General features: G+C 35.2%; 1 protein-coding gene across 9 annotated transcripts in view; it reads right to left on the reverse strand.

Annotated features, from left to right (window-relative positions):
• The window catches only part of LOC140152657 (protein transport protein Sec23A-like), a 146,477-nt gene that overhangs the window by 69,406 nt on the left and 51,188 nt on the right, over positions 1-25,883 (reverse strand). For 7 of the 9 annotated variants that reach the window (XM_072175104.1, XM_072175103.1, XM_072175100.1 and 4 more), the window contains exons 7-12: positions 23,917-23,931; positions 21,859-22,003; positions 19,621-19,779; positions 16,915-17,030; positions 11,385-11,508; positions 10,914-11,084 (exon numbers count right to left, since the gene is read on the reverse strand). In XM_072175104.1, the coding sequence (XP_072031205.1) occupies positions 10,914-11,084; positions 11,385-11,508; positions 16,915-17,030; positions 19,621-19,779; positions 21,859-22,003; positions 23,917-23,931 (730 nt within the window). The remainder of the gene's footprint in view (positions 1-10,913; positions 11,085-11,384; positions 11,509-16,914; positions 17,031-19,620; positions 19,780-21,858; positions 22,004-23,916; positions 23,932-25,883) is intronic. The other 2 variants (XM_072175105.1, XM_072175101.1) reach the window with 1 other exon arrangement.

Here is a 25,883-nt window from a genome sequence, read left to right on the forward strand (position 1 = left end):
CATTGTAAAATTCTGTTGTCAGAATCAATTTTGATCGCTCACGATTCTATGGATTTGCAAGAATCCAAAGAAAGTCTTATAAACCTACAGACTAACTCAATGATGAGAATCTTCACATTGTAAAATTCTGTTGTCAGAATCAATATTGATCGCTCACGATTATAGGGTGTTTGCACAAGACGTCATGTGGTCAGAAGAGCACAGAGTATAATACAATCACCTGTTTAATATGAATACCACAGCATATCCAGGTATAAGGTGAATGTATTGTACTCTGACAGCATTCTGGAGGATGATCCAGTCGGGGACTGATCGATGAGGACATCATGTCTACGTCTTATATCAGGGATGAAAACAAGGCAGCACTGACATCATTTCCTGAAACTGCTTTAACATTTCCTGAAAATGTGTATTTCCCTATACTTTGTGTGCCAAGATTTACATTCCTGTTATATAAAAGCAAAACTGGTGTGAACTTTTTATGTAACAAAAATGCCCATCCCTTTTCAAAGGGCATTACATAGCTATGACAAAGTGATCAAGTGTAAATACAGCTTCACAGATATTAAAATGAAAATACAATATTGCTTGCATCATTTCTCAAAATCCATTAAATCCTAAATCATGATTGTGCATTTGTATGCCTTACAAGTTAACCCATTAAGTAATTCTGCTAAATTTAAAAGGAAATTATACCAAGGAGTCAACAAAAGTTTTTTTCATCACATCAAATCAAGCATTATTTCATGACTGATTCAGAGTACAGTTTGTGGGAATATGAAATGCATTTTATGCTTAATTTCACAAAATCCATTAGATTTCTGGATATTATTAATGGTATACATATGCTACATGAAAAATTCTCAACCATTTTTTGAACATGACACAATTTTAGATTATTAATCTATGTGTCTCAATCTCAAGAAAAATATCACGGCAGTATCAATTACAGCTGACAACAACGATAAAGCCACTGAAAATGTTTCAACAGGGTTGCCAAAAGATTTCAGCCCGAGTCGCGGGTCAAATAATCGAAAAGTCGCCCAATTTTTCACTTTACCATTGGTTTCTATGGGGCAGGAAACTAGCGGAAGTTGCGGGAGCCAATGTTGAAAAGTCGCCCAATTTTTTTCTTAACCATTGGTTTCTATGGGACCGGAAATTGTCAAAAGTCGCGGGAAAAATCTTCAAAAGTCGCCCAATTGGGCTACCAAATCGCGGGTTTGGCAACCCTGTGTTTCAAGTGAGTGAAATGAGAAGCCACTTTAAAAGTGGTTGGAAGCACAATTAATCAATACAGTAGCAGCCTCAGAGAATTTGCAACTTATCTTTAACTCTAACTTTGTCTGTGACAACAAAATTATGTGTCTAATGACTCGTACCTGACACAAAGCTACTTAAATATAAATCCAGCAAGTTAACACATCCCAGGTATTATACTACTGATATATTTATAGAATGAATACATTAATGTGCAGATGACATTTATCACACATTTATGTAATGGTAAGTTTTGATGGTACACAAAATACTAAGAGTTTATGCAATATATTTTATCACAAATAGTTTTGGAAACGATTTACTTTAAAACTTTGAAGTTCGCTTTGATTTTAATTAAGACAATGTTATTTGAAGGCTTACAGACGCTAATGTCAATATTTTTTGAGAAGATGACACTTTACATAATTTGTCAAATGTGAGTTCAGTTATTAAACATGCAGCTCCCCTGTGGCATCCTGGAATGACCAAAGACAACAAGGAAGACCTTGAAACCATTCAAGAAAGGCAAGTTTTATCATTCTTGGCGCTGACTGACGATTATGACCATAAAATGAAGTGCCCCATAACAAGAACAAATACATGGAAACCAGACACAGTACAAACAGAATTTACAGCAGCCCTATACCACATCTCTCCAGAGATGCCTGAATAAAAAATAAGTTTATGTGTCCAGCTCTCCCCTGATAATGATCTATGGAAGATGACATATATGTAGTCTAGCTGTTATTAGGACATTAAACTTACTTTTGTGAGACACATAATTTGATAAGTTGCAATCTGCTGAAAATTGAATGACTGCTTAATGAATATGGACACTGACTTACGTATCTTATAAAACAAATGTTATGTTATAATTGTGCTATCTACTGAAGATAGCATATACACTGACCATACACTGCAATAATGCCAACTTAAACGACAAACACATTTCCATTAACAACATAGTGTACTTTTTGGTAATTGATTGTGAGACAATGTGTGTCATTGTTTGAAGTCAATTAGATACACCTGTATTAAGATAACAAACACCATCTATCAAGTGCATTCTACAAGGCTTCAACCTCCCACTAATTGAATGAAGATGAGTAAAACAAACAGTATATACCACTTGCAAATATATTATATTTGCAAACCTTGTTTATTGTATCATCTGTTGGGGTGGAAGAAAAAACAAATTAATTCTCAAAGATGTATGAAATAGGTATCACTATAATTAAAGTCAGAAATAAAAAACCTAGTTGCCAAATCCTCCATAGAGTTCCACAGGTAAGCGACAAGATGATTTTCTTTCATTCTACCACATTATTTCGGCTTAAATCAGGGTTCTTACACTTAATGACCACCAAAATTACATGACTTTCCATGACCTTTTAAGGAAATATTGATGACTTTCTCTGACTTTTGACCTCTGTGAGAAGCCCTTATCCCTAACATGCCCAGGTACTACAAAATATTACATGATATATGCACTGCATGTGCATGCATCCCAGGTGATGTGATGATGCAATCATCTTAAGTGATATACGCATGCTTTCGTTGGCTGGGCTAGTGAAAGACCCATGGCTACCAATCGCCGAACTCATGCTTGGTACAAAACTTTTCTGTCTTTATTCCGTCTTTCCCTTCCAGTTGCCAAAAAGCCTTAGAGGCGTTAGGGTTAACAGGTGACATTATGAGGCAATACCCTGTTGCTGCCTATTTTTATGCTTGTCAACTTCATATTTGTATGCAACCATAGACTCTGAATATTCAGAGTCTATGGTGCAACAATGACAACTTTAAATGCTCATAACTTTGTAAAGTTAACATTTTAATAACAGAAAAAAATGTAAGGTATTAAAAAAATTCATTGACTTTCCCTGGCCTAATATGGAATTCCCACACTTTCAAGGCCAGGAAATAACAAACCCAAAATTCCCTGACTTTCTAGGTTTTCCATGACGTGTGAGAATCCTATAAAATGGTCAGAAAACCTTGACAGTTGTTCACAAATATTGTTCAACAAATTTTGGCAAATTAAAATTTGATTGAAATTGCATATTATGGCTTTAAAACAATTTGGAATAAATTTGAACGATGGGCTTCCTTTGACATCATGTAAGTCTATGATTTTACCACTGTTACTATACACACATCTTTTAGAAACTGAATAGATGTTTCTATCTGAGAAAAAAGAATAATTCATTCTTTTTGTCAGACTAATAACAGAAAACAGAACAAGGTCATGCTGTATACCTTTATTATTGTACCCTATTAAAATCATTTCAATAATAGGCTTGGGTTTACCTTGTCCTCATTTCATGCTTTTACTGCAGCGTGCTGAAATCCATTTACCTATTAACTATATGCACACCAATGCTACATTAAAGGAGTATTTTGTGATTCTAGCATTCTCTTTTTTATGGTATGTTTGAGTAGATATTCACGAAAAGTTTATTTAGACAATATCAGTTGATTCAGATTTTGTGTCTGCGAGATATGAATGATTATGTATTACATTGCTCCATTAGGCCAATGCGCTGTCATTTCGTTCTGTTAACAAATTTGACAATATTTTTGTTAAGCCCAAAATTGCAAGAAACTTTTTTACACAAAAAATATTATGTAGCCAGAGGTTTCCAGTGGTATAAAAATCTCAACTTTTTCATTAAAAGTGAGGGACAAGGCTTTGGATCACAAAATGCCCCTTTAATTCTAATACATAAATGATGAATGTTTTTAAAAGTACCTATTTTCAACATGAACAAGTTTCAGGCTGTTCAAAGAAATTGATATTGGAGACTTCGGACTCCCGCCATCTTTTTCAGGCATGGAGCAAAATTGAGTGTATAATTATTCATGTTTTGCCAGGAATACATTCCAAACTAATCATTGCTTGTGCACACAAATCACAGAATAGACATAATTAAAAATACTTTATAGTGTGATGCACTGATTACATTGAAGGAGTCACACAAACCTAAATAATAGTACTTTAATACCATCAATGCTCTCCTTTGTGGATGAAAACACAATTTTTAGAGTAATATGGGGAATCTGGATCCTCCTTAAACTATATCTGTGAGCCATGCATGTTCACCATTGTATGAAATCAAATTTGACTATTTTTCTGCATGGCATTGCACCATGGCTTCCCATGATGCATCATGTCTATCACGCATGGAACCTTAGTCTACTTGGCTTAATAATAGGATGGTCATTGTCAAATCCAATGCATTAATTATTGCAACCATATCACACCTCAGTACAGGCAATTGTCCTAATTTGTCAAAATTATGTGTTGTGTGCTGGTTATAGACAGTGTCAGAGATCTCCCCTTCCCCGATGCCCTGCCAATAAAAACATCAAAAATGTACCATTTTGGGGGAATTTTGCAAAAATTTCATGATTATTGACCCCCTGACATTCACTTTCCCCCCAATACTGTTGGAAAAAAATTTCCACTAGTTATAGAGACACTAGTACACTATAGCATGATGGGATGTGTGAATCCTAACTGGGTGTTTTTATAAGTATTTTATCTATTATAATATCTCACCACCTGTCCTGCATCTGATAGATGCCCTACATAAATCAAATGATTTCCATAAGATATAAAACCAGTGAGAACCAGTCCTACTTCACCATCAAATTATCAGGATATGCCCCTGGCTTCAGCAATATCCCAACATAGTAATTGCTGACACAAACAATTACTCACTGAAACTGATCTGAAAATGGTTCAACTGTAAATAGATTATCTCTCAGATATTGTTTTGAAAATTTTAATATTGCATTTGCCAGATTTATTAAAATATTGTCTCATAGCTTCAGAGGAGAGTAAAACATATTGCCTCAACTTAACAAATTTGTAGTCCTAATAGGTGACTATCGTCCCACAAAATGGCCATGACAACTTTGCACATTTTAAGTAAATTTTAGCCTTTTAGTGAATTTTGCTACAAAAGTGTTAAAAAAAATCATATATAATTGTAGACAAAACACCATCTAAAATTGTTTTCTGACTAGTTATATTGAGGATAGACTTTTGTTGATTTGTGAGTGGGCTGAAATTGTTGTCAACCATGGCTCACAATACTCACTCACAGTTACACAATATCACGCATATACAATTTCCTCTGAGCCTTTCCTTGACCCATTGTAACCTGGTAACTTAATCTGATCACACATATGAGCCACACGTAATAAGACTATCGATCCTCAGAAGTAACTCTATTTGCAGGCAACTTGTATTATTTGACTATCACCAGTACGAGGGAGCTTCAGGTGTAATGTAATATATCCCAAATCAAGGAACATGAAACTGCCAAAAACAGGGAGCCAATGGCGAAATATCACCCACATTAATTCTGAACCACTGGTTTCTATGGGACTGGAAAGGGCCGAACAAAAGCCACCCAATTGGGCTACTAAATCAGAGTTTGGTAACACTGAATGTAACCGGTATTGATTACCAATCAACTCCATAGCTGGGCAGATGAGCACATGGCAAAGCTGAAACAAATCTTGCTGAATATCTTCTTGACGTGTTTGGGGCTCGAGCAAAATGACATAAGAAAAATCAGGACTCAGCGAGAATTGGACCCCGGTCGCTGGATTACCGGTCCAGAGTCTAACCACTAAACACGTCATTTAAATCATAACTTCTTGGGCTTGTATTGTTTATTCCGATCGTTATATATATTAATTTGTGTCTCACATTGTCCTACACCCTGCTAGGGTGAATCATATAGGCCCCTCTTTCTTCAATATTGAATATCGTCTTATAGACATATAACAACCACTCAGAGAGAAATGAGCCAGGTATAGCATCGTGATGTGGGGAACCAGCAAACGTAGAACAACAGAAGTAGTTAAAGCCATAATGTACGGTCTAATAAAATGAATTGAAATTGGTTAATTTGTTTCAAACCTGATTTTTGTTGGCATATTTGTAATGTTTACACATGTCTCAACTTACAATTAATTAAAATCAGATCTTGTTGTGCTTGTAGGACAACAAGGCAATTTTGAATAATATTGTCGTAACCCATTGGGTTCCACTTTATATGGCCAAGATAGCAAGTGAGTTTTTTTCATCATTTCAGCTTAAAATATCTTCAGTTGTTATCAAAGAATAACAAATAAATAACAGAAATTGTACAGTATGACTTATAAAACTAAAATCAAACAAGCTGCAATCCACAAAAGAGTATAGAAAACCACAGTGAATCAATTACACATAGACTTAAAGACTACCAATGTTTCAAGCAGATATATAAGTCAGACACTGAGGGAGGAAAATGATTAAAACTCGAATATTTTAAGTCACTGTTGTTTTAAGTCAACATCAGCAACACATGCAAATGCTTCAAAACAAGCATTATGTATAAACCACGATATTCTACTGTATCCCTCAGTTATACTTTTCAATGTTGTAAATTTATACAGTTTTAAAGCAAAATATAAATCATCCAACAAAAAATGCCTTTTTTTCTGGATTTCAAGCACTAAAACCCGATCTTCAACAAATATCCGTAACAACTGTTGGCTGCCTCAAGTCTTACACAAGCTTATATATATATATTACAGATCGATTTTATAGAATCTCTTGCAAGTCATGAATGTCAACAAATTTCTGGTTTCAAATTTCAGTTACGAAATGAAATTGCATCTGAAATGAAATTACCTAATATTGGGCTATTCCATGTCAAATCCATACACCCTATGAAACACATGACCTTAATCTCCCACACAGGTGGTGTAGCTTTCAAACGGAGGCACTCATTCAGGGAATCTCATTATAAATTCACACTCCATGTGTGGATGATTAAGATCATGCCCTGTGGGGTGTATGGATTTCAACTGCAATACCCATTGCTGAAGTGGGAAGAGGGATGGGCAAAAGTTTAAGCACAACAATTGAGGTCCAGGGGCCTCCTTACGGTCCCTGCTGCAAAGTCTTGAGTTTTGACTGTTTCTTCTGAGAAAATAAATACACAGTATGTGACAACTATGGGATACCAAAACTGTTATGGGTCTGTGCATGGACACAAATCCCGATATGGTTGTTAAGTTACGTCTCAAATTATGGGGTAAAGATGGACCCAAAATGTTCCATTAACTGGGTCTAGCACCCACAAAAATACAATGCAATATTACTAGCCAGCATTACATCAACATTTACTAAATGATTGATATAAATGCACAAATTGTATATTCAACTATTTAAAATTATTCATGCAGTGATTTGTCAAAAAGTGACACCTGGAAGTACTATATTTGAAATTATGTGCTCTGATTGAGGATGGAACTCAATACAGCGTGCATATCTACACAGAGCAATATGCGTACTATTTTACCACAATACTCGTAGGCACTTACGCTGTGGATATGCGTACGCACCTTACCTTGATATAAACAACATCAAAATATTTGGGCAAAAAAGTGGTATTTTCTCTCACACTATTTTTGTGGTAAAAGAATAGAAATAATTGTTGCTGCATTATCCATTACACTCAAATAATGTGTCCATTTGACTGCACTACGCCTATTATTTACATTTTTTCTGCCTCTGACACATTATTTGGATATTAAGGATAGGGCATTACCCTTTAATAAATATCGGTAAACAATAAAAAGCTCATCTTAAATATCACCCACCACTCAAAATCTGGAGCCTCCATCCTTGGTGAAGTGTTTGCCTTTGTTAATATAAATAATTGATACCATAACATATGGTATATATAATTCAAACACTCCAATATGATATATATAAAAGATAAAGAAACTGGTGAGATTTCTTGCCAAATATTGGTTTTGTTAATGCCAGAATTTGGAGAGTTGGTGAGAGTGGTAGTCAGAATTGGAACAAGATTTGAAAATATTGACACAGGTGGACTAATATAATTTACTAGTGTAGTCATTAAATGGGATTTTGTGAGTTTTGAGCTTCAATTTTTGTTTAATTTAACCCAAAAAATGAAACCCTACATCTATTTGTAATGATTGATAAACTGAATCAATATGTTATTAACAATGCTTTTCTCAAATGAAACAGTCCACTACCTAGTATTAGCCCCCAGGCCTTTATCAAATGCCAAATTACAGCTTCAAAAGTGTGTAAAATAATTTCCTTCCAAACTACCCTAATTTTTATTATATTATGCCAAGTACACATTTTTTAGGCCTTTCAGACTAAAATTGTTTCTTTTTTTCAATTGTGTGATATAGGGATTACAATAATACATTTATTTTATCAAAATATTGTTTTTGCAATTTTCATTGGTATTTTAGGTTATATCAGGGTTTGCCATGCCATCAATTCTGGGGAGGGGGGGCGGGGACATGAAGAAACATGCCCCCCGCACACTTTTGGAGGGAGTTAGCCATTTTTGGTTCTTTTTAGCCACTTTTTGACAATTTAGGCCAAATGTTCCCCACTTTTCAAAGACATGCTTCAATTGACCCCCCCCCCAAATATATGAATGGCCCTATTTATAAAAAAAAAGTGAAGGCTTTTGACAGGCTCTGTTTCATTGATTCACAAGTGAAATGCGATAAGCTAACCTGAGCTGATTTCCTCAAACATGTTTCTGATAGTATTTTGAACTACTTCGCCAATTCTTCACAATTTTGGTAAACAACAATCCCTATGCATATAATATATAAAAGGACATTATTCATGCATATTTATTTTCACGGTAGAATTGTTGAGCATGAAATGCTGGGAAAAATAATGTTCCTGGAAAATTTCAACTTTACAGTAGACCCCAGTGTCGCGAGGTGTACAGAGATTTTATCACTAATTTAGCGATATTTATAGCCAATTAAATTTGCCCTCTACAAACAAATTCGATTTATTTGCACACATCCTTGTGAGAATGCAAGACATTTGCTAGTGCAAAGAAATATAAAAGCACTCACAAACCTTGCATTCTGCCGACAATGTGTTCAAAACCTTGCACCTAAGAATTTGTTTCCCAAGCAAAACTAAATTGATTATTAGATCAAAAGATAGTAGGATAGTTTAGCAGGTGCATATTTTATATATCAATCTTTAGATAGCAATATATATCAAAAGTTCACTCAGGAATGCTCTATTAAGCATTAATTTTGAAGACAAGGCAAAACTAAATCTATACACAGGTTACAAGAGGGTCACACGTAGGCAGGTGCATCTTATGGTAAAATCTATACCCCACTACTGTAACAGTGCAAATTTTTGCATACATTTATTTGTGTACTTTTCGCGTTTTAAGCAACTGCCACAAAAATAAAAACTGGCAAATATGTTCTTTTTTCCCTTATAAGTCTATGTACAAAAACTCAAAATCCTGAATTTATGAACAAGCTAAGTAGTTCAAAATCAACATACCAGGAAATATTACATGTGAACGAAAATTAAAACTTGAACATTATTTTTTATTGCAGTAAAAGCAAGTACTATATTTAACTCATTCATTTTCAGGGGCACTTATTAAAATTATGAAATGAAAGTTAAAAATAGGGATTTATACACATATGCATTCAAAATACATATGAAGTCAAAATCATCATAATCCACAACTGGAAGGTTTAGGAAGTAATTTTATTCAGACATATGATCGAAGTAAAGGTACATTGACAGGGGGCGCTTAGACAGTTGTCCCTTGTAAATATTATGTATGGGGGAAATATCTCATTAAGGCTTTTGCAGTTTTTGAAAAAAAATTGAAAATTAAACATATTTGTAAAATGACTTTAAATGAACACTAGATGACATTTGACATTACAGTTACATCTGTTAACATCACACATGTCAATGTACCCAAGGGTCATTGTGTCAAAGTCACATCAAAATCTATCAAAGAATATAAGGGTGAATCCAACAAAAAAACCAAGGGTTAACATTTTTGGCCAATGTTTGACCTCTTTTGCAAACACATACATTATACAGACATACATCATACATACATTTGTTTGGCAGGGACAAAAATTGACACTTTTCCTGTACTTTGGGCGTTATCCCCAACTTCCTTTATCCCTACAAACTAAATCAAATTTATTCGCTCATAAAGAGTGACGCCATCCTCAAATCACATCTCAGCTGGTAGTATTTCACACACAAACATCTTTGTAACCTCTCTGTGTTGGTTTCTTCAAAAAGCTTCTTTTTAGCTATCATTCCACTTTTCACTGCGCCAGCATCCACTACTCAAAATATTGGCTAGCCCATCCATTATGACACAATATTGGATAGGCAAAAGACAAAATCCTATATTCTATTCTGTAATTCAAAATTTCCTTTCATTTTCAATTATGCTGATATAGGTGACAGCATGCAAAGAAATGTAAATGCATCTTGCTTTTTGCAAATGTACTGTGATACTCCAAATTGCGCACTGTTGACAGAGGGCCAGTAAAAATTATTATCTTTCAAATTGGTGGTCTTAATAAAAGGAGCAAAATCTGTCAATGTCATACACAAAACCTAAGATACCAAAACAAGCTACAGATTGCTGGTAGCAAGACTACTACCCCACACATTTCAAATATAACTTTTTGCACTGCAATTATCTTGCAGTATTTACCTACAAGTTAATTGCAGTTTGGAGAGCCATTATGGGAGTCCGACTACAAAAGATGACCTCAGTAAGTAAGGAAGTACTTACCTGGTTGACAACTTCAAAGAACAATGCAACGGTAGAGTTAGGATATATACCACAGAACTTCCATTGACATGTGCCACCTACACCGATCTCTGTGTCTGATACACTGGGTCCCTTTACATTCATGGAGGTACATGGGCCTATCGCTCCGGAGATCTTCAATTCACGAGAGGTCTGCAATGCAAGTATGGTAGTAATTAGTTACTTTATTCATATTTTTTGGTTACAACATTGTGGTTATTATGTTATCCATCACAAATGTAGAAGTATCACCTGCTTTAATATCTTTTTATTTTATTTTTTGATCTTTTATACATTGCTTTCATAGAAAATCATCAAATTCCATAAATTTAAAATGATTTTTTTTTTTTTTTTTTTTACGTTTCTGGAATTTGTTTCTTTTATGGCCAATTTCTGGAAATCTGCAAATTTCCAGACGAAACACCTCATTACGAATATTCAATCAACGCTCACCTTGACCTCCAGAACACCACCAAATGCCATCTTAAATTCTCCTTTAAGATCTTTAGAAAACACCCTCTGGAATGTCTGCTTGAATAGAGATGTGTTGAAGGAGTCAGCCATTACCATGTGACCACTAAAATTAAAATAAAATTACAAAGTGACCTGGTTAATCCAGAAATACAGTCTACTAAAAGTCAACCAGTAGAAAAGCAAAGACATAACCAAAGATTCAGAATTGTGTCTGAAATGGTCTTCAACTACAGACTGTAAAGTAATTAAGGTACCAGTTATGTTCACCCCTGTATATCCTAAACTAAGACGCATGTCAAAACTTAAACATGCAGCAAAAGGACTAAATACCCTAGCGCACATCACACTTCTTTTCACTTGGCTCTTTAAGAGCGTTGGGAATATTGTACCAGATCCAGATCAGACACCTGTACCCTTTAGCTCTGATTTAAGACCTCATTTGTTGAAATTGGTTGAGAATTAAAGAAACAGTGATCTAAAACCTAGGAAGGAACAAACTCAAAAGTTGCACTTCTATGTTCTAATAAAGTACAGTGCTAGTTTGGATGTGCTAATCAATGGAAAGCATGGTGCTAGTACACACTTTGTGTACAAATCAATAGGCCATGCAATAGAGTAAACTGCAACTTCTGAATTTGCATCTTCCTTGGGTTTTTGGATCACTGTGTATTTATTTCTTAATGATTTCAACAAATGAAGTCTTAAATCCGACCTAAAAGATGCAGCTATTGGTTGTTGGTTCTAATTATGACATATCTGTATTTTGTTTAGAATATGTATATACAGGGGTAAAAATTTTAATTGTTTTACGGTGTGTATTACATCACTATGAAATCAATTCAAATTAAACTTTTATGCTAAAATAGTTGCCTTGTAAGTTTGTTTGGGGAACTATGATATTTCATATTGTTTCAATAATTCTGGTAACTCATAATAATCATGATGAAGATTACCATTCTGATCACAGTTAAGTCCTAAGTCCAAAGTGTATCCTAGACTAATTCCAATCAGCCGTCTACACTTCGCATGTACTGTGTATGCTTCGTAGTGACGACTGATTATCTTACAGCCAATATCATGACGGACTTCTGAAAACTATTCAATGCAACTTTGGTTGTGCGCCGTAGCGCGACGGACTAGCGGCGCCTGTGTACCGCGTCGCTGTACTGCGCCGCTGTGACAAGATCGCGCTCTGAACTGTTAAAAACAACAAACTCGGTCAAAAGGTCAATTTGAACACAACTGCGCATGCTCTATGCCACAGGAATCCTGTTGCAAAATCCGTCACTTTTTTTCCACATAGTTTTCTCAGTCGTCAATCCAGACGGTTGACGACTGAGGGCAGCAGTCTAAGTGTATCCATGTCCATTTAAAATCCCACCCCATCCTCCAAAAATGTGATGTGATCAAGCTAAATCAGTCCGATGTCGATAAAAATCAAAATTCAGTTTTTAATTTCATTTATGAGCCATTCTCAGAAGAGAGAGCGTGTTTACTTTTGTTTCAAATTAATTTCTTTTGTTTTATTAATTAAGAGTTGTTTCCAGAGAATACAAAGTGCTTTTATTAATTATAAACATCGGAAATAGAGTACTTCCTCTATGAGCACAACTCTTGGCACAAATTGGGACATGCAGCTCACAGTCGGGTAACATCACACACCACACTCTTTTCCAAACCTGACTGCAAGCTTTCTGTGCACATGCGACTCTTGGTCCATGGGCCCAATATGGAATTCTAAATGTACGAGTCTGAATCTTATCTATAGAATTTATGAATTTATAAGTCAGATTTTTCTCTAAGCCAATACCCTACTTGCAGCCCCCACCACATAAGTTCCCCCAGGATTGAACCCATCACCTTATGCACAAGTGGCACATAAAAACAAGCCATACATTTACGCTTTTTAGAGCTTCCTTTTTGGTTGGGGATCTGAATCTGATCAAAATCCTGCCGCCAAAGTTGAACTATATTTCAACTAAAAAAGGTTGTACAAATACTTGGCACAGACTGGCATCTGACATTCATTAAGTATTGAGACAACAGCTGAATTCAGCAAGATCATTGTTTACTTTCTCACTTGAGAATAATAATATACTCATCGGAATCACAAATTGACAAACAACTTTGATACTCATAGCCAATACAATCTACTTTACTTATCATAATCCAAGTTCTTTTGCAAGTAAAACTGTAGTGTCATCATAACAACAACACATTATGTTTACTGAAGTAAACAACTCATTTCCTACCATTTAATTAAGTATTACTCAAATATGTGGGTGTTTTATCTATTACCTTAAGGGGTGGGGTATGAACGTTTGGACAGTATTTATTGTGGGTCATTAGAGCACATCAGACATATCGAATTGCATTCTGAATACCAAGGATGTCCTTCTGATATCAAATAATTTTGATTTTTTGAAATTCGCAATGTAATACACATTTTATGGCAAATGATTAAAAATTGATATTTTTAATATTTCACAGTACTCGAAGTAAATTTTATAAATCTGATGATTTATACTTAAAGTGTATGTAGGTGGGATGAAAAGCCGACGATCAATTAAAAATTTTGACCTTTCGTATTGAAGATATGATTTTTTTTTTCCCAAAACACCAAAAAAAAATTAGGCCTTTTTGGGGAAAAAATCCATATCTTCAATATGAAAGGTCAAAATTTTCAATTGATCGTCGGCTTTTCCTCCCAGCTACATACACTTTAAGAATATATCATTAGATTTATAAAATTGACTTTGAGGACTGTTATATATCATATATTGTCATAAAATTTGTATTATATCGTAAATTTCAAAAAATGAAAATTATTTGATATCAATTCAGAATGCAATTCGATATGTCTGATGTGCTCTCATGTCCCACAAAAAAATACCATCGAAACGCTCAACACGCTCATTCCAGATCCCTTAATGGAAAACAAAATTGTTATGAAACCTTTCACCATAAAATACAATATGAAGTTAATAACTCCTTTAGTCTGTTCAGTATTTGCCATCGTCGTGTGACATCACAATTGATCATTGCTAGGTCAACTAGTTCACGCTATCTGTGTTTGGAACCACAATCAAAATGATCACTCAAAGTCAATGTGCTGCTAACAGGTGTGCAAACCAAGCATGAACCAGTAACCAAGGCATGATGTATTCACTGCAATGGAGTATAAGATGACCCTATTATGTTTTCTTATCTCATACACCCTATCCAAGGTCATGTTCCATCTTTTTTTTCAGTGATTTCTAACAACTAAAGTATGTTCCACCATTGGTTGACAACATAACCCTTGCTCCATTTGTGTGAATCTATGCATTTTGGTGTAGGTTATGTTACACCTTATACTAGATAAGTTTAGGCTTATGTGCTAAATGGGCATTGTTGTGAGTATCGCACCAACGGAGTAGACAAATATACTCATATTTACATATACCAACAGATTCTATTGGGGTGTTGTATCCTTTAAGGGGGTACTACACCCCTGGCCAATTTTTGCCTATTTTTGCATTTTTCTCAAAAATTATATCACATTGGTGACAGGTAAGATATGTACAATGTATATTATAGGGGCAAGGACTACAACTACTGCACTGAAAATTCAGCAACTCAAAGCAAGTAATTATTGATTTATTGATCAAATATTGGGTTTCCCTCATTTTTACTGTAACTCCACAACTGTTGTCTGTGCTGAAATAAAATTTCCAGTGCAGTAGTTGTAGTCCTTGCCCCTATAATATACATATCTTACTTGTCCCCAATGCGCTATAATTTTTGAGAAAAATGCAAAAATAGCACAAAATTGGGCAGGGGTGTAGTACCCCTAAAAGTATTTAAAATTTATTACTATGAATAAAAACATAAGATGGAATAAAAGCTGCATTTTTGTATTCTTATTATAGACATGTATGCCAGAAATTCATTTGGTGATACACACTGATTCAGTTTTATACTTGCAACATCAGTTGGTGAGTTTAAACTTATCTTCCTCTCTCTCTCTCTTTCTCTCTCTCTGTCTTGCACCTGCTCCTCACGATATATTGTTAAACTTGGACGAAGGATAGATTTCTTCTAATATAAAAATGCGGCAGTTCTAAATACAAAAGGTGCTCGATTTGCTGTTTTGTTTTGCTCATTTTGTTTCCTCCTTTACTTGTCCTTTACCTGCCACTCCCTCTTTCACATACACCCCCCCTCCCCACACACACACACCCCCACACACCCACTCTATATATATAAATATCTCCCACTCTCATTTCCCCATTATCTCTTTATCTCTCTCTCCTTTCCCCCCTCTCTTTCTCACTCTCTCAATCTCTTGGTTTCTCTTTCTTGCCTTCTCTCAAAACATAGTTTAAAAACAAGGAATATAAAATTGATAGCATTTTGTACCAATGCTCACAAAAGTTTTTATGTTGGTACTAACTTCCACAGAATATAATATTTATAGTATTTTGTACCACATGGGTGCCATTTGTTTGCCAAATATTTTTTATTTTATTTAATCATTGCTCATAAAAGTATTTGATGTTGGCACTAACTTCCATGGAATGTAATATTTATAGCATGATATATGGGTGCCGTTTGTTTGCCAAATAATTGCATTTATTTAACCATTTCTCAAAAAAGTATTTGATGCCATAACTGCCACAGAATATAATATTTATAGATTTTGTACCACATGGGTGCCATTTGTTTGCCAAATAATTGGCTCTATTTAATCACTGCTCACAAAAGTATTTGATGCTGGCATTATGCAACACATTATGCAACACATTATGCAACACGAAACTAGTATAAGTACTACACCCAACTGCGTGCATGCCATTCTATATCAATACATAATGTTATGATTCTGAATTTTTTAGCCAATTATATACCAAACAAACTTCATTATGATGTAATATTCAGTTTTGCGAACAATTATTTGCCACTAAATCAAATTTTCTTGATATCTCACAAACTAAAATTGTCGTAAAAATTTACTGGTTTACAGTATATCAATCCACTTCATCTAAATGTAACCTAATGGCAACATATTTTGTACCACATGGTTTCTATATCTGCAATTATCAGAGTAACATTATATCACAAGCTTGCACTAATGGCTTAATTGGTTAATGGTGACATCAATACCACCTGTGTTATAGAAATTGGCCATTTTGGGGCCAACCCCAAGAAGGCTTGTTTGTTTGTTTAGATTTTGTCTCATAGCCGACCCCTTCCTTCCCATCTGTAATGGGACCGGCGGAAATGGGACAATATAACATTGATGTTTTATAAGAGCATAGGAGAAACGTAATCAATATTTTTAACCCTAAACCCTCCATAATGAAACTAAGTTCATACATATGACTTCATCAATATTTTTCGTTTGTTCTCTAATAAACTGATAAAGTTGATGACCATGTAAAGTTTAATGTAATTTTTTTTTTGGTTTTGATATTTTTAATCAACAACTGTAAAGAGTATTATGATTATATTATTTCTTACTACCTACCCTGTCAAGTTAGGGCAGTACTTCATTTCATGAAGACCTGTTTGATCCAATGCACATGAATAGATGTCAATAGTGTGGCCGTTGGTAGAGGCACGGCCTGCCAGGGCTTCGTAATGCTGGAAAGTAAAGAAAAACAAGAATAAATTAAGTTGCTACCAAAATATTTTTTCTCATGTCCGTAGGCTTGAAACATATGGTGCAAATTATGCATTACAACACACCTGTACAAAATATCATTCTCTACAAGATAGGACAATGTTTCAGCTTTAATGGTTGAATGTAGGTTATTAAACTTTCCTTTTTTACATTGGATATGAGACCATTTTGTGTTTTTAGTTGCCTGTCCCACAGCTTAACAGACAAAGAAAAGGGCAGGAAGGTAGGAACACGGTGCTATACCCACGATCACAGGATTGTGGGTTCAAACCCTGCATTGCAAATGTCTTTATGTGTTGTATCCTTGGAGAAGACACTTTATCTTGCTTGTTTCACTCCACCCAGGTGTAAATGGGGAACTGTGAAGCGGTAGGACATACTGTGCACCCTTATAGGATAATATATCCAATCATGGCTGCTGAATGACCCAACATGTATCCTAGTGGCTGCAAGATAAATGTGAAGTGCTTTAATAAAATAAAGGCCTTAGATATGAAATCCTACATTCATTCATTCATTCATTCATTCATTTATTCATTCAATACAGTTCCCAGAACATCTTAAGAAGTGGTAGAAAATAAATTGGCATGACATATAAAATGCAATAAATTAGCAAAATTGTTGTGACAATTGCTGTATTTGTTATTTCTTTATGATTTAATGCATTCATTATTGTATCCAAAGGATATTAAAACACATATAGCATTGTTGAACAAACACTTCTAACGTGCAAACAATATCTGACATTTGCTTAGATTTTGATAATTAGACCACAGATAGGCTAAATTATTTGTATGGTCTGACGATGATGATGGTCAAGTGTTCTCTTACAATAGTTAAGGCATAATATCAATAATTGCTTCCAGTTGAACCAGGAAGGCAGTGATAACCACTACCTACACAACACTTACAAATTAAACAAAGATGTTATGAAGTAGAATATTTAAATAAATCATGCAGAATAATACCCCAATGGCCTCATTTCTTGTGCTATCAATCATTCATTAACATCCATTCAAAATCATTATTTTTACACGCATATGTCATTCTATGAATATACAAACAGACTGGGTGAAAGATGTGTATGAGCAGAACAAATATGTGATGCGATCAAGCAAAATCAGTCGGAACTCAGAAATATTAAATTTTCAGTTTCTGAAGGAGAGTAAAAAGCCTAATATTTAGAAAGCTGGATTTTACTGAAAACCCCCATTGAAATTGAACAACCAGTTCCAAAGATATGAACAATTAAAGAGTTTCCAAAACAGGAATAAACAAAAGGAAATATTTCCTTTGTTTGGCTATATCTCAAACTCAATATTTCCGAGTTCCGACTGATTTTGCTTGATCGCATCACATATGTGGTTATGAAAGCTGATACATGTCATGGCAATACTAGTGCAAATCAATTTGAATGCTACCATTTAAGCTTGCAGTAGATTTTATTTCACCATACTATTTTATGTGCTGACTATTCATGAACTGAACTTTTATATGTATTTATTTTTTGTTACGCTGTAAGAAGCTCGAGTTTCAGGCATTGGTACTATAATGTTTTCCAGATTTCCTTTTACAAATTAAGCATACTGCTAGCCACCCAGCACATATTATTTTGCACAAGGTCCAATGCATACGCTTGACTTCGTGCGCGTATATGCGATGGTTAACGCTGAAAAGGGACCTTGGAAAAAAGTATATACCCCTTCATTTGCCAACCTGAGTTGAATATTTTAAACTAAAAAGTTTTCAATTCATTTCCTTCATAATGAAACAAGTAGGGTGTCAAATGCTAAAATATCAAAGTTGCAAATAATGCTCCCCTTGTTCTATTGACATTTGAACTACACCAACAAAATTCAACCTAGCCGTTATTCTCTAATTATTCATTCATCTCTTCATTCTCTGGTACTACATTGTAGTACACCCTATCCTGGTGGGTTAGTGGTGAGAGTATTCAAATCAATGTGCGCATATGTGTGCATTGATTTGAATGTGCACAGGGGTGTGCATACATATGTGTGTGACAGTATCGAGGTAATGTTTTTCATGCCCAGTAGAAGTGGATGGGGATCTTGGAATATGGACTGTATCAAAATGGTTGGTACCCATCAGTTTCCAGTGATTATGGACAAGACTGCCACATCAAAATAAACAAAGGTACTACTTTTTATTTATAAATAAATGTTATAAATCTATCAATCCTGGGCATTTCAAGAGAATCCAATGTTGCATAATGAAGAAGCAGGCCCATCAGTAAACAACAAAAACTGATTGGTACCAATCATTTTGATATGACAACCTGTAGAGTTTGTCCTTCTCCGTTATATGTATACACTTACTTGTGGTAAGTATTATGCCAAGCAGAATATGTAGTCTTAATCTTATCATTCACTGCTCATTAGTTTAGACATTAGTGATGAAAACCAGTGAGATGTTTACTTCCTGCATCCACTTCTACTGTACACAGAAAATTTAACCTCGATAGTGTGGCAGTATGAGGGGGCCGAATGTGTGGGTGTGGGGGTGGGTGTGTGCAACAACTTCTCATACCTTGATAGCTTTCCTCATGTATCTAGCATTGTCCTTTTCAATATCATGATGAGATCTGATAGGTGTCTTCAATTCATCAGCAACCACCATTCCTGGTCCTTGTGTTCCTGGCCCACCAATAAACAACATGATCCTGGCTCCAGAATTTGGGAATGTGCACTAGAGATAGATTATAGATGATAAAATGATTTAGAACATACTTATTTTGTTTTAAAATAATTTATGTGCAGATACATAAAATCACATACTTTATAATTCACAACATCTTCTAATACAAGGTTTACAAGTTCTAAGTTGCCATTTGTGTCTTTTTAGCATGACTCTGAAAGTTTTTTACAAAATTAAAAAATTATAAAATCATTTGGTAGTATATTTTGTTTGACACAACTGGTTCAATTTACAATGTCACACATGGTATGTTTGGGCACAATGGCTGATTATGTAAGAGAAGATGCAGTTTTGAAAGTTACACCTTAGTCCATTCATCTTTCAATTATGCCTCACCTACTGTAGATTACATTATGCATGCTTTGTGGACAAAAGTGCAACTTTCAAGACTTATCTTACATAATGAATCATTCTGAGAGAATGCAACAATCTATGACATTGTAAATAAGACGGGGTGTGTAAAACACAATAGACTACCAATTATTTTTATAATTTTCATAACAACTTTTCTAGCTATTTAAAAAGGTCTTTTGGGGGAAATTAGAGCTTGTGAACCCTTCAGAGACAGGGTGGAGGAACCCTCACTGAAGATCATAGCACTACTTTGTCACTTATTTGAAAACAAAACTAGAAGAAAAAGTTGTATTAAGATTGAGTGGGTTGATAAGCTGACAAGATGAGCCAATGTAGATTGGTATGCAATGTGAACACCAGCTAGACAAGGAGGATAACATATCTTGATTTCACAAACTACAAACTGTCTGCAAAATCAAGCACATGTAGAGCAATCATTTGAAAGTATGATACATTCAACAAGTCACTGGTTACAGATTTTTATAAGAAATTCAGCTTGATCAATCATGAATCACATGTAGCCATACCGTGGAAACACGGCATGTTGCCTCAGGGGATCGACGCTAAGTCAGGTACCGCATGAGCAAACTAAAAATTAGCACGCCTACACAAAAGAAACTTTGTGCGTAAGATAAGCGATGTTATCATACCACTAAGGGAAACATCAAAGAACACCGCTAACCTGATATATTTTCGTATCTAGTCAGTGAGTGCGTATTTTACGCTTTATATCTAGTCAGTGAGAGCGTATTTACGCAAGCCCGATATGCGTAGTACGGCGAGGTACGCTGCGTCTAAAGGCGATTCACGTAAATTGGTAGCGTAAAATGCACGCAATCTGTAATCTGCGAAACAATCATCTATTTTTTGTAATGTTTTTCCTATTTAGTAGAAATTAAATGTTTAAAACGTAATTATTCCAATATTTAGAATGACTTAGTGGTATGATAAATTAGTTATTAGGTTCAAGCGTCGGTATGGTGCGGAAATTATCGTGCTGGCTTCACCCAGTATGACACTTCGCGCACGATAATTTCCCGTACCATACCGACGCTGAACCTAATAACTAATATTGCCAGGCCTGTACGCTGTACCGGCGTCAGCTGAATTCGAGTACGCTTAGAGGGCACAGGCATGGAAAATTCCAATCTGTGTATTAATTAGAGTCCGAAGTTTTCCGTTTTACGGAAAACGGAAGAAAATCACGGAATCGGAGGTCAGGTACAACACGGAAAATTACATTTTTGTATGATGTGACAAAAATTGTTCAAAGATAAGAGGAATTAATTGTAAAAACAATCATGAGTTGTGTACGTCCATTTTTATGATAAAAATACTGTTTAATAATAATGAAATAAAGGTATATTACCAAGTAACCACGGCATGAACCCCCTATATCCCTAAAACATCGTAATAGTCGGCCTATTATCGTGAGAATATTCCAATTAGAACACATTGATCGCAATATTGAACACTTTATTGTGACATTAATATCATTATTTATACATTTTAAGCTTTATTCATAACACAGATTTACAAATTTTACAACACGGAAAATGGATTTTAGAAAACGGTAAACTTCGGACTCTAGTATTAATAATCTAAGCATGTAGCTAACATGTATTGTCCATGATTTGACCATGTGACAATGATACCCATGTCACCATCACATGACTGACATCCACATTATGAATCCAATAGACTACCCCCACTCACCTCAAGAAGTCCTACAGCAATGGAAAGGGCTACACCTGTGGAACGCAGTGGTCTCTTGGCGGTACCAACTGGCCATGGGTCCCTCTGTAGCTCCCCTAGCAAATCTGTCAAGTTCATGTCACACTTGTGTACAGGTTGCAAGAATCTACAAAGAAAAGGTCAATAATATGGGTCAATTTGCATAATAAGTGCTATAAAATGGTGCACAGATTTGGTGGCATTCTGGATAGGAGTATGGTGATGGTACAAATCACCTAAGATGATGTCGGAGTAATGATGAGTAACCCAGAACACAGCTGAGCATGCACAAGAAAAATGAATCTGAAATGGAAACTTCAACAGGAATGAACCAACCAACCAACCATCACCAACCCAACAATTTAAATCCCAACATGCTGCAGATCATGATGAGTAATACCAGATTTACAGGTTCAAAATAAGAACAATTTCTTATGCATAATACAATAGCCTTCAAAATAAAAAACTATCGTGAAATACATAATGTAACTGTCAGTTAGTTACTTGTTTCAATTACCAATCAGGCCTCAAAATAAATGTTCAAACTTTTGTCACCAAATTACACTCTACTTTTTAAGTTGAGATGCAATGTTCCTTGGGAATGGTTGTATTTTGTGAAATAGAACATTTGCTTATCATTTTGAAAATCTCAATTTTGCATTCACTTAGAAAGTTGTATTGCTACAGGTAATGTTTGGAGTTTGCGATGTGATACGGCTTCATTCAAGGTCTGTTACCAATTCTGTTTTAAAAACACAAAGGGTTTATTATGAAAACACCAATAAACCTTAGGGTGTGTACATCTGGGTCTATATCCATGATCGATGAGAATTTTTATCTACTATTTCTTTTAGGAAACACTACATATATGGCTCTGTATCTTCCCACTTAAATTTGAGTGTGAGTTTGACGTCACTGAATCAGATCAACCCACAAATGGGCCATTCCAGTTGAAAACCATGCACCGTTATGGAAGACATGACCTTAATCTTCCACATTGGGAGTGTGAATTTCAAATGGGTTTACCTTAATGGATGACTCCATTTGAAATATACACCACTGTATGGGAGATTAAGATCATACATGCCATAGGAGGTAATGGATTTCAAGTGGAATGGCCCTATGTGAATAATCAGTGTAATGCCATTAAAACCATCAATTCAATACCAATTTTACAGTGATTTGAACATGATTACCAATTCTGTTTCTGTTGTAAAACACCTGTAAATCTATTCTCAGGGTGTGTACATGTAAGCCACTTGATAGAGTTCACATGGGTCTGGTCTGTAAACACAAAATATGGACATATATCTGTCCATCTTATGCTGATTCAATTTATAAGCATATGTTAGATATCAATGAATCAGTTCAAATCACCAATGGAACATGTGACAATCAGAGTAACACCATTTACTCCAATGGTAGTACTGACCAACTGGTATCAATTTAATTTCAAATCCTTTTTAACAAGTAACATATTTGAAATCACAAGTGATATTTAATATATTTCATTGAATACATGCAAAAGAGCTCAATTATAGTGTGCTGGCACATACATGCACATTACTTCCATTTGGTTGACTACATTGAAGTCATTCAATGATGCATGAAGAAAACTGAAGAATGTGATGCAAGTATTAACTGAAAGTGAGTTTTCTGATTAGGCTTAAGATGCTCCACACAATACCCGATGAAATATGCCATTGATGAATAGTGTGAAATAAGACCAGATCACTGGTTTCAAATGATTCAATCGATTTATGGTTGAAATGCAGTTCTCACACAGATAGACAAAGTCTGGAAACAAGCTACTAAGAGTGACACTTCAAGAAAATCCATGTTCCACTTAAAATGATCTCATCAGCTGATTAGCTCTACATGACAAAAGAACTTGTTAAAGCTTAAATTCCAAAATTGTAAGATTTGAATTTTACATGTATGTAACCATGGTAACACAACTTGAAGAAATCATGGTGTCTAACATTCTAAGTATGGAAAGGACCATGCATTTGACAGGTAGGTACGGACGTCACTACTTACGACATTAGATGGTCACTGCAAGAAATGGTGAAAGTAACAAAAAATAAAACTAACTGAATGAAAATAACGGTCATCTATAATTATACTTTACAGCATTCAAATTTACTTAAATTATGTTATAGATAAAACAATTGCATCATGCATAAATAGTGATCAAAGCAAAAAAGCTGTGCAAACCAATCAAGTTTATCTTATATACCACCACTAATGATATACTATGCAGCAACCCTCATCATATTCATAAACATTTTATTTTGAAGCAAGTCTGCACATATAGGAGTTCATGAAACTGCAACCACTATGATATGTGACAAATTTTCCATGTTAAAAAAACATCAAAAAATTAAATTGGATGAAGGTGTAGCATACACAAATAATAAGAAATAAGCATGACGAAGTAGCAAGCAGTATTGTATATACAAGCTGTATCAAAATGATTGGTACCCATCAGTTTTCATTGATAATGGATGAGCCTGACATATCAAAATTCAACATAATATCCAAATAATTTGCAGAATAATTAGTTAGGTTTGCCTTCTCCATAGAGTTGTACATTAAATCATTATACATGCGAAATCAAAAATGTGTACAACTCTATGGAGTAGGCAAACCTAACTGATGTGTTGAAGCCATCAAGACCCCAAGCCAATATCTCTCAGAAATGTTGTCCAAGAACATATCTTCAACATACCTGAAATTGATGGTGGGGCAAATTGTCTGACATTGGTTTTCAGGGGGTCAAAATGTAAAAAAAAGTGGTTTTGCATGGGTAATATCTCAGCTAAATGTATTCTAATTTGCTCAATATTGGATAAGAGTAATGTCCTACCAAAGGGCTCTGACTGGCAAAAAAATGGACAGTAAAATTATTTTTACTTTTAGAGTTCTGACGCCCCCAAAGTTGGTCCTGGTTGGACGAAGTTGCATTTTGAGGGCCCTATATCTTTTAAAATAAAAAAGTTACAAGTTTTCTGATGCCAGATTTGAATTCTACACAAAAAAGTACCCCAGGATACATACTTTTCAAAGTTGTAAAGGGTTCCCTTTATACATTTATGGACCTCCAAACATCGTCTTTCGCGTTGCGACACATTTTTTACGCTGACCCCCTAAATTTCAAATTGATGCCACGGGAAAACGAAATGGAGTACGAAGCGCAAATTTTCAGGATTTTACTTTCTTATCAATATCTACCACCACACAGAAAAAGAAAAAAATTGAAGAGGTGCTGCGGTGCACATCCCTGGAGTTGACATGGAATGGGTCAGATGGCGATTTGACCCCTGATGACCCCAAATGACCTCACAATGACCTTGCGATTACGTAAATTTTGCACTGAAAAGCAAATCAGGTCAAGAACCTCTGGCTGTGCTACTGGCTGTGCAGATCTCCAGATAATCTGTGCACAAGGTTATTTTGCTTGATATGCATAAATTATGCAAATTAGGTACTTAATTACCATATTTTGCGACAAAAACCTGCTAAAATTTGGGGACCACCAATTGCCACCCCTCCACCAAATTGCATCACTATACGCCTTACCAGTTCCGAGAAATTGCACTCGCAAGCTCGGGCGGACAGACGGACAGATGGACAGACGGACAACCAGGAAACATAATACCTCTGGTGGAGGCATAAAAATTAGTTCTGTATTTTTCTGGTATAGGGAGTAGAGACTGGAATCCGTTAGTCCTTTCTCGTCACCCAAAAGGTTAGAACAAATATTGTACCATCCAAAAAGGATCGTCAAGATTCAAGTCTTACAAATTGGCATGTCCTGAAAGACGGAGAAGTTTGTCGAAATTGGCCAAAGTTGTGCCAGGTTGACATAGACTATGGAAAGATCATTTAAAACAAACAATATATACTGCCCTCAAGCTGCGTAAAGGCATTCTATAATAGGGTAAAGTGACACATGCAATAAAAAGACATATCATAAACTATTACCTTATACCCCCACTAGCTGA

Source organism: Amphiura filiformis, chromosome 5, assembly GCF_039555335.1.
Source record: "Amphiura filiformis chromosome 5, Afil_fr2py, whole genome shotgun sequence".
Classification (NCBI taxonomy): domain Eukaryota; kingdom Metazoa; phylum Echinodermata; class Ophiuroidea; order Amphilepidida; family Amphiuridae; genus Amphiura; species Amphiura filiformis.